General features: G+C 43.7%; 1 protein-coding gene across 1 annotated transcript; it reads right to left on the bottom strand.

Annotated features, from left to right (window-relative positions):
• Positions 1 to 2,193: 2,193 nt before the first annotated feature.
• HIKESHI (heat shock protein nuclear import factor hikeshi) lies at positions 2,194 to 11,522 on the bottom strand. The gene is made up of 5 exons (XM_065729965.1): positions 11,388 to 11,522; positions 10,526 to 10,763; positions 6,944 to 7,095; positions 3,901 to 4,019; positions 2,194 to 2,413 (listed from the first exon to the last, which is right to left on the bottom strand). Exons 1-5 carry the CDS (start codon positions 11,415 to 11,417, stop codon positions 2,359 to 2,361), a joined length of 594 nt encoding a protein of 197 aa, XP_065586037.1. The 5' UTR covers positions 11,418 to 11,522; the 3' UTR covers positions 2,194 to 2,358.
• Between the last annotated feature and the right edge of the window lie 1,335 nt (positions 11,523 to 12,857).

The following is a 12,857-nucleotide window of genomic DNA, read 5'->3' as shown; positions in this document are numbered from 1 at the left end:
TACGTGTAGATCCAAAAGATACAGTTTAATGCAATAGTGAACGTGCTAAGGATCAACATAATTTTACTAAGTGTTTTTACCATTACAGTTGTCATTATAAATACCAAGCTCCCTGGTTTGCTGTTGCTTTGATATAGTTGTCAGGAGCATGGGGCTCAGTTCTGGGTTCAGCTTCAAGTGTTGTTTACCATCCAGTTCCTCACAGGATCCTCCCCCAACTTCATACAGCCTCCTAAAGATCCATACCAGGAGGAGTTCGAGCAAGGCCAGGACAAGTTTTTTTTAGAGCTGATGTTCACTGCAGAGGATGTGCTGTAAAACTTAAGTGCTGTTTCTTACCTTGCTCCAGCAAAAGTGAAAGGAAGCAGCCCTGAGCTGTGTAATGCAGCCCTGGTTCCAGGCCCTGTTACTACCAAAGTTACAAAGTTCTTAAAAAGAAGCCAGCTGTGCTTCTGGGGAGCATGGACTGATCTGAATTATGTCTTACCTTCTCAAGCAACACCTTTTCAGCTAGAGCAAGACAGCTCCTTTGTGGTCAGTCATCTGTGGGCTCTGCTGGTGTTTGGGAAGAGGCCAAAGTGTTGAAGAAAGCTGAGACATGCTGACATCATCAAAGAGCAGTTCAGAGGGCACTGAGACCTCTCCTCCCTCTCACAAAGTATTGTTCGACCCTGAGTGTCACTCTCACAAGACAAAAAGAGCAGGCTCATTCAACAGGAAATGTCCTCAACTTCTGGAACTCTTCTCCCCATTCAGTTACTGAACAGAACTGGAAGACAACTCATGTACATTGAAGCATACCCAAAAGGTCTCAAGGAGGTTTTGCTACTCACATCCTCCTGCTTCTCCTTGTAAGGCATAGTCTTTCAGATTTCTCACGTGTCCAAAGGAAGCATCTTGCTCACACGAGTACAGAGGCACAGTGCTTCCCTCCACCGTTTCCTTCACGGATTCACCTATCAGGGACTTCTCTTGATTCTCTCCCTTGGCTGTTCCTTCAAGCTGACAGCCGACTTTCTCAGGACTGCTGAGGAAGAGCTGAAAGGATCCCTGCAGGTGTGAAACAGCATTGCCCTTAGAACAGCACCTTGGTGAGAATTCACATGAGAATGACACACAAACATTCTTAATTAAGTCATAAATACCTGAGACTGTTAATTCCCACCCCCGTCCTAGGCTGTTCTGAACACTGGCACTTTGTCCAATGCTTTTCCTGCAGATCACTATTACTCCTGGCAACATTTTTCCCATTGCTTCATCTTCTCCCTTTTGTGAAAGGTTGGTTGGGAGACCCCAGAGACCTCGCAGAGTCTCTCTTGGAGAAGCAGCATTACTTCACAGAGTCTAGTTGCTTTGTACTGGCCCTGCCTGCACATCCAATCCACAGACACTGTGGGAAGTTCATCATCAGTGAAGAGAAGTGAAGTTCCATTTTGGCACAGACAGTGGGCCTTTTCTACAATCTCCAGACAGTGTTTATCCTCAGAACAAAACAACTGGGTTCCATGAGGAACACCAATGCTACAGCCAATTTGGTAGGTCTTTTGCAGAAGGATTTAAGAAAGAACTTTCCATGTTTGGTCTTAAAATGCAGGCTGCAAACGAGAAAGCAACACCTGTACATGAATGAAAGGCACCACATTCCTCATGCCATAAACTGAGAAAGCTGGATGGAGACAAAATTCACCAAGTACCTCTACTGTCAATAACCCATCACCTCACAGCTCTAGCCTGTAAAATACCAATCTATAAAGCCAACTATGCCCATAACAGCTGTTTGAAAGGTATTTACTTGGCCTGCAGGGAAAAAGACCCAGAAACTTCTTTAAACTACACTTTCACTTAGGGAAAGTTCAAGACAAGACACCTGAGATCAAGCTCCATAGCATCTTCCAGACAAAGAAAGGGAGATGTACTATTGACAGAAGCTGAGCACAGGAATCTCAGCTGTCCACATAAAAGCATTTACAGCACAAGGACCAGCAAGGAAAACACCAGCATATTCTCAGTTAGTTCCCCCATCACCTTTCACAATGAGACTAAGAGGGAAAAGCTATATTTATTAAACACCATTCTTCATCTTGCAATCCCTTCCATTTTAAATACAGTTTCAGGAGAGTCCTTCTACATACGCATCACTGATTTCTGCTGTAGGAAAGTACTTCCATTAAAAAAAACAAACACACAAGCAAGCAGTTTTCACAGATTTTAATTTTAAATAATTGGAGTAATATAAAAGTTACAAGTTGGTCTATTCAGACTAATCGTTTTTTTTTCTTTTCTGCATCAGAGTTCTTCCATGAAGTTATTTGCTGTGTATTTTAGATTAGAGAGTGCTTGAAACAACATGATTCAAGCTTATGTTTTCCAGAAGAGAGGGTTCTGTGTCAGGCGTCTCTGGAAGTTCTCATACCTACAAAAAAAAAAATAAAAAAAAAAGTAAACGAATGAACTCAACAGAAATCTTTAGAAATTAACCCCCATTCTCCTTCTCCTCTCACCAAATAATTCTAACTTCTACATTTATTACACAGTGACATTTTATCAAAATCTAATAAAGAAAAGCAATTAACAGTGTAGAATGAAGCATGCAAACGTCATTCTAGTTTCACTTTCCTAACCAGCAAAGACATCCAAACAATGTTGGAATCGACTACAGATCTACAGCAGTAGAAAACACACACAACAAAAACAGAGGAAGTTCAATTTCCCTGGCTCTCTCAACTTGCAGACTGAGCTCCAAGAGCCCAGAAACCCCTTCAAATCATCACAAATACAAGCTGCAAGGTATCACGAGAGCTACTACCACTGAAACAAAGACAACAAAAGTGTACACATCTGGAAATTTCAAAGCCAATTCCAATTAGAGAAGAAATTTTGAAGGGCTTCAACCTACTCAAAAGAAAAGAAAAAATAAAGGCTTATTCATTAATGGCATTCGGAGCCAATCTAGTGAATTTCCATTGCAGCAAGCCCACTGCAGAGACCTAAGACACTCTGTTTTACAAGCTATAATTAAATACATTATAACGACTCACGAACAGATGAAATGAAACTTTTTTTTTTAAATCTCTTGTGGCTGTAATCAATTTAACAGATTTCCATGCACAAATGTGTTTGCTTTATTTGAGTAATGCATCACTTCACTTTGCCATTTAGAACAAAAGCAAATTCAGCATTACTCAGGGAGCAGCCAGCCACTATCCTGCTTTTTTAGCCTGTCTACCTTTTTTACCTGTTTTAGCCTTTCTAGTGAGAGAAACCCTTTGGTTTCTCTCACTAGAGACGTTCCCCACAAGTGGGATGCCTACAGTTATCTTCAATTTAGAAGAAATCTGCATCAAATTACATTTCCAAAGGAAACATACTGCTTATGTTAACATGCCGACCTACTGTATGGGACTGCTGAGTCACAGCCTGAACCACTGAATGAGCACCTGAAGGAAAGACCTGGAAAACAACTCCCAGGGAGACTGTTTCATGCTGGTGGCAGAACCAGGTAAAGGTGGAACATGATTTCTCAACCCTCCCATCTTCTTAAGCAACATAACCCTGATGGCACTATGTCTATGAAGGTTACAAGCACAGAAACAACTTGTAACAACAAACTGACAGGCATCAGTATTCCATCTCACCACAACTCCAAAAACTTGCAGCCAGCAACAATGCAAACCTACTGTGTGAAGGATGACATTTCCAGACGCAACAAAATGCACAGGCTGTGAAATTTACATGAAAACAGTGATAAGTTTAAAACCAGTAGACAGAGCACCTTAGATTTGCAACAGCATTTCTGCATCATCTCACTGGAATAGCATGACAGTAATACTTAGAAAACAGCTGTTTTGATGCCTAGCACTAAACAACAACACACTAGTTACTAAAGATCGTTTCCATTACCATTTCAGAACTACATTTGCAGGAATGAAAGCCTCAGAGGGGTTTGGTGTCATCTGTGCCTGAGTAACAGCAAATGAGGAAGCAAAATTATAGAAGTTGTCCAACATTTTCTGGGTGAACTGAAATAAAAGAAAGATACTAAGTAAGTACTTTGTTAAACATGGTTTGTTGTGCAAAATGTCAGCAGATATATAACTCCAGTATGAAGTAAAAACAGCACTGTCATCTAGAATCCAATGAGAAAGTAGAAATACTAGGGCAAGAGAAGTCAGTTTAAAAAGAGATCGAAACATCCTAACTTTTAGTTTTGCCCTCAGATCCACCTAGTGTTTAGTGTTCAGACCTTCACTTGTGTACTCCTTGACCAATTTCATCCAGCTAGGTTAAGAGCTCCACAAGTAACATTTTCCTTCTTGTGACCAAGAAGTGATTCAGTGTCAAGTCTGGCTCATAGCAAAACAGTAATTGTTCAACCAGCTGAAAAGCCTCCTGCAATCTGCTTCGTTAGCGATAGTAGGGAGAAGCCTCAAGTTGTGCCAGAGGAGGTTCAGGTTGAAGATTAGGAAAAATTTCTTCTCCAAAAGAGTGGTCAGGCACTGGAACGGGCTGCCCAGGGAGGTGCTTGAGTCACCATCTCTGGAGGCATTTGAGAAACATTTAGATATTGTACTAAGGAACATGGTTAGCTGCCCAGGGAGGTGCTTGAGTCACCATCTCTGGAGGCATTTGAGAAACATTTAGATATTGTACTAAGGAACACGGTTTAGTGGGGAAGTATTGGTAGGAGAACAAATAATTTTCAGAGACAGCAAAATGACAGAGGAAAACAGAATCTGGGGCAATACACAGAATCATAGAATAGTCTGGGTTGGAAGGAACCTCTGGAGATCACCTAGTTCAACGCCTGTGCCATGGGCATGGAGGTCTTGCTCAAAGTCCTGTCCAACCCAACTTTGAACATTTCCAATGACAGGTTGCTCAGAGAAGCTGTGGATGCCCTCTCTCACCACTCTCATCATGAAGTTCTTCCTAATTTCTGATCTAAACCTACCCTCTTCCAGTTTAAAACCACTGCAACTTGCCTTTTCAATTCAGGCAAAGACTCTCTTAAAAACTCCTTTCATATACTGAAAGGCCACAGTAAGGCCTATGCAAAACCTCTTCTCCAGGCTGAATAAACCCAGCTGCCTTCACAGGAGAGGTGCTTCAGCCCTCTATCGTTTTCACAGCCCTCCTTCAGACTTATGTTGACACCCCAGAACTGGATGCAACTGCTCCAAAGTTCCCCTCCACCTGCTCTGACACAAACAGATCAGAAGAGTTAATGTCTGAGAGTTAATGTCTCAGCCCACCCTCAGCCTCACCCCTCTCACACAGAAGTGTGCTACTGTCCCACTTTTTTCCATTTCTTTAAAACACATGGTAATATATAAAAATATTTATGATAATTCATATATAAACACAACATAAAGCTTCATAAACCTTCCTAAAAGTGAAATGGAAGAACAATGCCACAGTTTAGAGTACTGACAGATGATTTTTACCTTTATAGAAAATACTAGTACATGTGCATCAATACAGAGAGCTGATTTTAAGTGTTAAAAAAGCCAGAAACCATTCATATCACAGAACTGTAGGGGCTGGAAGGGACCTCTAGAGATCTAGTCCAACCCCCCGCCAAAGCAGGATGAGCACACTTATCTGGGCTCAATGTGCTCCACATACTGTGTTCGATCTCTTCTACTACCAAAGGTCTCCAACTTGACCTTTGCAAGTACCATATTTCAGTACAAGAAATTACTACTTCAACTCTTAGCTTAACAATTTCAGTTAACATTCCGCTCCTTTTTAAGAAGGAAAATCCACCTAACGGGAATTACATTTTTTTGCAAATGTTATGCAGTCATGAATTGTTTTTTTCTTCTTTAAATACTGTTGCCAGAAAAATCCACCAGCTGAAATTGCAAGATATCTCAAATGCACCTTATTAGCCTATGATTTAACTATTATAGGAACTAATGGAATCAGAAATATTACTTAGATGTTATTTGCCCCTAACCTCCCCAACCCCAAAAATCTCAGTTAACCCTTATATACCAAAATAGCTGTAGTCTACTAGTAACTTTCTCTAAAATGAGACATTTACCTACATGAAGATATTATTTGTATAAACTGTCAGATGACATCAGCTTCACGATCAGGATTACTGTTCAATTACCAGTCTACCTCAGCAAATGTCTGTAGGAAAAGTGAGCAAGAAGAAAAAGCCTCAAGAAAAGCCTCTTCAGCTCCTGAAATGTTAAAAGATAATGCCAGAGCCATCAGTTTTAGAGAAATTAAGATTCGCTATTTAGATCTAGATTGCCTTTAACTACTGTTAAGAGTGTGAACTAACTGCCTGGGCTGGCTGAGGATTTTGTTCAGACTAAAAGTCAGGTTAGGTGAAAAATGGCCAGTTCTGCAGGTCATCTTCCTGCTTCACACAAGAAGAAAAAAAAAAGTCCTGTTCCACAGGAAGAAAAAAACCCAAAACATTTCTGTGGGAGTAAACATGATTTTATAATTCTGTAGAGCTACATGAGAAGGATTTCTCAGAGTCGGCAGTACACCTAAATATCTATTTTAATCCAGCCCACGTATTCCCTCACTTCTGAATAATTTTTGACCATTCTGCAGAAGTCCGTGCACTTAAATTCCAGCAGCTAGAAATCAGCAAAGATTCACTGTCTCACACACATTTCACTGTAGCTGCTATGTGGAAGCCTCGCCTCCTTTTTTAACAGTGACACATATGACAGAATACATTGCAACAAGCATACAAAATCTCATCAGTTACAGGAGATAGTCTTCTAAAGTAAGAAAAAAAAAGTCATTTCAAAATTTCAAACTACCCATCCAAATGATCTGATGACAATTAGGTTGGTTACAACCCTAGAACTGCCCACAGCAGCTTGGCTTTGTATTCTGAATTAGTTCTTCAGAGCCTATACTTTCAAAACTTCAGCACTGCAGAGGGTTTCAGAGAACAGGATTTGTGCAGTACCTCTGTGAACGAATCTACTGATGACACAGCAGCACTTGCCACAGGAGTCTGCTGTGCCAGATTCTCCAGCAGTTCCACCGAGATGCCAATCTGAGCCACTGTTGGTGTCCGTGGGAGGTTCATGGCACCAAAGGGGTGTTGGCTTCCCTTCCCTGAAAGCACCACAAACAGCACACGTTAGACTCAATACAAGCTTGAAAGGTAGTGCTACTGAGATTCCAGTGTTTCTCCTGTACAAGGTTCCTGGTGGGAACCTCACACACCTCCCTGTCACAGAAACCAGAAAGCACAGTCCAAACACAGGTAACATGCACACACAAGCACGTATGTTACAGAAAAACAGGCTGTGATGTAAACACACAGCACTGCTGCACAACAGCTTGACTCACTCATTCAAACAAGGTGGTTGAGAACCTGTTTGTGCATGGAGAAACAATATTCCTTCAAGACTATTCTGACTTGAAGCTACCTCTGTGCAGGGCTGCACAGCTCCATGTCTCATCAGAACAGCTCAAAACCACCAAGGGCAGCAAAGGCCAAAGAAATAACCACGGAGCAGAAAGGCCCCTGGTGTTGCAAAAGCCACAAAAAGAGCAGTGCATTAAGCAGAAAAGCACCCTCAAGTTGCACATTGCTCTTGCAGGCATCATCCCAGCACCTGGAATCACTTCTGACTTTGCTCAGCTCAGTATTAACATGTAATTCTGGCCCCAGCTTCACCTAGAATCTCTGCACACAGTCACAAACTTAAAGAGACAAATGGCTTTAATCATACAACCCCCCCTAGGGGGCCACGGTGATACTATGTTGATTATTTTTTCTTTAATAAATATGAATAAGCACAATGGAAGAAGTACTGATACTTCAGTAGCCCTCTCTGGTGTCTTACTAGTGGTAGGGAGCAAAGCTAACCAAGAACTATCCTGCAGACCTGTAAATGCTATCTTGAGCTGAAAAAAAAAACCTGCTAACTGAAATCTGAAGTGCCTTCTGGCTCATTTACAAGCAAAACTGTAAACTACATTTGCAAGCAGCATTCTATGTTAAAAGTTAAGAGGAGGAACAACAGAGAAGTCTGCTTTTAGTCTGAAGTTTCTACCAAGACTACTAAGAAATACAGTCTGACCAGCTTCTCACAGCTATAGAGGAGCTCTGAAGGAGCTGGTACCATGGCATTCTTCTGAGACACCTTCAAGACCCAATCTGGAAGCCTCTTATTCAAAAAAGGTTACCTGAGTTCAAATAACACCTGTAATCAAGAAAAAGAGTCCCGATTAATGATTTAGTGTCCACTAATTAATTTTTCTTATTGAAGAGAATTTCTCAAAAGCGATTTCTTCTTTAGTTCAGTCCTGATAAACTACTGGTTCCAAACTTGGAAACACTTACCCCCACCAGCACTGGCCTTCCTAAGTGAGCAGGGGGCAGAAAGAAGGAGAAGCAAACTAAAAAAACCTGGGGCAACATCATTTTCCTTGACCCTCACAGTGCAGAGTGCCTAACACTCCTAGCAGCACAACCGCTCCTTAAATAGTGCAACACAGACAACTTACATTGCAAAATCAGCACAAGTACAGCACATTCCAGACACTAAGCACACTTGAGAGCTGTAAATTGTGCAATTAACCTTTCCCAGAGCTGGTGTATTCAAATCCTATGCCACTGCAGCTGACTACTTACATCCACAGAAGTAAAACATGCTGCCCTTAATCACACAGTAGGAAAGAAACTCTGCTACAACCACTGCTCCTCAGGGAGCTGACAAACAACAATAAGGGACAGGATCTTGTTCCACCCACACTCAACAACAGAATAAGCTCAAGACAACACAGCACTCCACAGAGCAGCTGTCAGTACAGCTATATAACAACCCCAGCAACAAGCTGATGTCACAAAACACATTTTAATGATATTACTAAAATTACACAAGAGTTTGCCAATTGTTTTGAATGCACGTTCCCAACATAACCTAATAAAAAGCTGACATATTCTGGATGCTCCTAGAGCTGCACAACTGCTCCAGCTCATAAACCAAGCAGGCAGCCTCTCTGTTCCATTACAGGTTGCAAAGGCCACATTAACTTCATTGTGCTATTTGTTGTCCAAACTAGCCCTTACCACCCTTGCTCCTGCATTCAGCAGGTCAGAAACATCTACCCAACCTGCACAGTTCTTACAAGCCTGGGTACAGGCTGGCTTGCTTCTCCTAACCCCAGCCATGTAACATTAGAAACACATGGAAAATAAAGCCACCTCTTTCTTCAATCTCTGTGCAGAATGCACTATTACCTACTAGTTTCAAAAGTACTCTGAACCAGGAGACATCCTGGCACCCCACTTTTCACTGAAGGGTGTGCCATTGGCATTTATCCTCTCCATTCATGTCACAGGTACATACATGTCAACAACAGGCTCCAGAACTTAGCCTCAGACACTCAAACAGATTTCAGAAGTCAGTGGTGCCTCTGACTCCTTTCTCTATTATAACTTTCTTTTTTTCCCCTTTTCAGCCTCAGTCTTCCTCATTGTACATGGTTTATTATCACAGCACCAGCTCACTCTGACTCCTACAGTCTGAGCTCATCCTCAAGCAGAGTCCCTTGCACATTGATGTGACCGAAATGTCGAGACAGAAGTAAAACGTGGACTAGAAAAAAATTAAGATCACAAGGAGCCACATTTACTGATATCCACAAGAAAGCAAGCTATTTCTTCCTTGAAAATTATGGTTACAGGTACTGTTCTGCAAAGGCATTACCTTTACCTACAAAGCTCTCTGAAAATACAACTAAGGAAGTTGTTTGCACACGATGATCAAGCTACAAAAGCTGACAGAAAAAAGACCAGATGATATATACTTCATTCTTTATTACTGAAAAGGTTTAAAGCTGCTTGATGGATGTATGTTCCTTTAGGGGCACAAAGGTGTGTCTTGAGCATGGCTCATCATTTTTACAACATGCATAAGTATGTGGGCGTTTTTTGTTAAGAGAAAATATATACACATACACACGCAATCTCCAGGTAGCATCATCCTTCTCTGACTCAGCTCAAAGCCATGACATTTGGAAGACTGATTTCCACTGACAATACCCTTTATTGGACAATTACGTGGCACAGACTACCAGAGGCAGTGGGCTTTCTGAAGTCATTGTGACACACCTTGCTCATTTCAAAACCTTTCTCTGTGCTACAAATACAACAGCTAGACAGCTGGAGCAAGAGGAAAATATTGCAGCACTGTCCAGCTGACTGCAGGAAAACTGCACTAAGGAAAACGTACTCATTCTAAATCAGATTCTGTGGAAGCAGTGGAAAACACACCAAACCTGTCAAGCTGAATTTCCAGATTGGCACTGCATACAAGGCAAGTGAGAAATTTCATAAGGAACATAAATGTATTTGCAGACTTTCACAAAATGGATTGAATACTTCTAGTAATGTATCTGCTAGGGGCTCCCAGCATACCAAGAACCACTTTTGTAAATAACCTCATCATAAAAATACACCTTCTGACATTTACTCCTTCATACACGCACTAACACATCCATTTTGCTGACTGCTACTTAGTTGTATACTTACCAGATTTCAAACCAGAAATTTTAAAGATTGCACTTGGCTTCTCATTAGTAACAAACCCCAGCAGCTGCCACACTGCCATCCCACTCTGGTCCGGGTAACAGAAGTAGACAGATCCTCCCATTCCTTCAGGAAATGGCATAGTTCCCAGCATGAAGACCACTACATGGTTGATGCTTTCATAGTCCGGTATGTCAAACACAAACTTGTCCTCGGCCACTTGTTGGGGAGCTGCTTGTACCTACAGAGAACAAAGGCTTCATTAACGACTCCCATTTCTGGCTAAAAGTTGATAACCCTTTACAGAAACATACCTAGGGTCAGACATAACAAAAAGTGAGGCACGTACTAACCTAAACAGCAAATAGCCAGATGAAAGTAAAAAAAATACCATCAGAAAGGCACAACAGTGTTCTACCTAGGCTGGAATTATATCCTACTCAGGACAACAAGAGCAGAATACCTTCACTCCCCACATGAGTAGGAGGAAAATAGGGTGCAGAAGTAGTTGCCAGGTCTATAAGCAGTGGCTGCTGACCACCTGGCTGGCACAACCCCAAGAGCACAGCAACCTGATCACGGACAAAATACAGTAGACCTTCAGACAGGCAACACAGGGTCGGCTGAACGCCAGAGCCTCACACCCTTCTCTTCACCCCAGCTGCCATACCCCAGCAGCCAAGGCAAGTTCTAGCCTTCAGATGGATCCTTTAAGCTCCCAGCTTGTCTCTGAGGAGCTCGAGCGCGCTCATTAGCAGAACGGATCCACAACAGAGCCGCCCATGAGGACGGGAGACAGGTGCCGGCCGAAGCACGGCCCCTCGGCAGCCCCACCCGCCCCGAGCGGGCTGAGGGCCCCGCTCACCAGCCTGCCCGCCACTAAGCAGCCGAACATGGCGGCGGCGGCCACACCGAACCGCCCTCAACCGCTCTGCTGCCGCCGATCCTCCGCCATGAGCGGCACCCGCCGGAAGTGGCTGTGCCCCCGTCACCCCGAGAGCCACGGTCACTTCCGGTGCGCTCGCGGACTCCAACTCCCAAGGTGCACCGCGCGGCCGCTGCCGCCGGAATCTACAGGGAATAGTGGTGATTTAGGACCGGAGAGTCTCCCGTGTGAGGGAAAGTTAGGAGAGCTGGGGCTGTTCAGCCTGGAGAAAGGAATCAGAGAATCACAGAATCAGGTTGGAAAAGTGCTTAAAGATCATCGAGTCCAACCACGACCTAACCATACTATCTGTCTCCCATGACATCCTTATCACAACGCTGAGGAAGTGTGTGATAGGCGAGTGGACAGTGAAGTGGGTAGAAAACTGGCTGACTGGCAGAGCACAGAGGGTTGTCGTTGGCAGTGCAGAGTCCGGTTGGAGGCCTGTAACCAGCGGTGTCCTCCAGGGGTCCGTGCTGGGTCCAGTCTTGTTCAACATCTTCATCAATGACCTTGATGAGGGGATTGTGGCCACCCTCAGCAAGTTTGCTGATAATACGAAGTTGGGAGGATTGGCTGACATGCCTGAAGGCTGTGCTGCCATTCAGCAAGACCTGGACAGGCTGGAGAGCTGAGCAGTCGGAAACTGGATGAAATTTAACAAAAGCAAGTGTAGAGTCTTGCACCTAGGGAGGAATATTGCATGCATCAGTACAGGTTGGGGGATGAGCTGCTGGAGAGGAGCTCTGTAGAGAGGGACCTGGGTGTCCTGGTGGACAACAGGCTGACCATGAGCCAGCAGTGTGCCCTCGTGGCCAGGAGGGCCAATGACACTCTGGGATGCATTAAAAAGAGCGTGGCCAGCAGGTCAAGGGAGGTGATCCTACCCCTCTACTGTGCCCTGGTGAGGCCTCGTCTGGAGTACTGTGTCCAGTTCTGGGCTCCCCAGTATAAAAAAGACAGGGATCTCTTGGAAAGAGCCCAGTGCAGGGCCACAAAGATGGTGAAGGGCCTGGAGGATCTCCCCTGTGAAGAAAGGCTAAGTGAACTGGGTCTGTTTAGCCTTGAGAAAAGAAGACTGAGAGGGGACCTGATCCAGGTTTATAAATATCTGAGGTGTGGGGGCAAAGTGGTGAGGCCAGACTATTTTCAGCAGTGTGTGGAGACAGGACAAGGGGAAACAGCCAGAAACTGCAGCACAGGAGGTTCTGCACGAATGTGTGCAAGAACTTCTTTATAGTGAGGGTGATGGAGCACTGGCACAGGCTGCCCAGGGGGGTTGTGGACTCTCCTTCTCTGGAGATATTCAAGACCTGCCTGGACGCCTGCCTGTGCGACCTGGTGTAGGGAACTGCTGTGGCTGGGGGGTTGGACTTGATGATCTCTTGAGGTCCCTTCCAACCCCTATGA

This window comes from Cyrtonyx montezumae, unplaced genomic scaffold, assembly GCF_038088225.1.
Source record: "Cyrtonyx montezumae isolate F1298 unplaced genomic scaffold, pur_monq_1.0 scaffold_12, whole genome shotgun sequence".
Classification (NCBI taxonomy): Eukaryota; Metazoa; Chordata; class Aves; order Galliformes; family Odontophoridae; genus Cyrtonyx; species Cyrtonyx montezumae.
The sequence above is the reverse complement of the archived record's forward strand: the minus strand, read 5'-3'. Positions and strand labels throughout refer to the sequence as shown.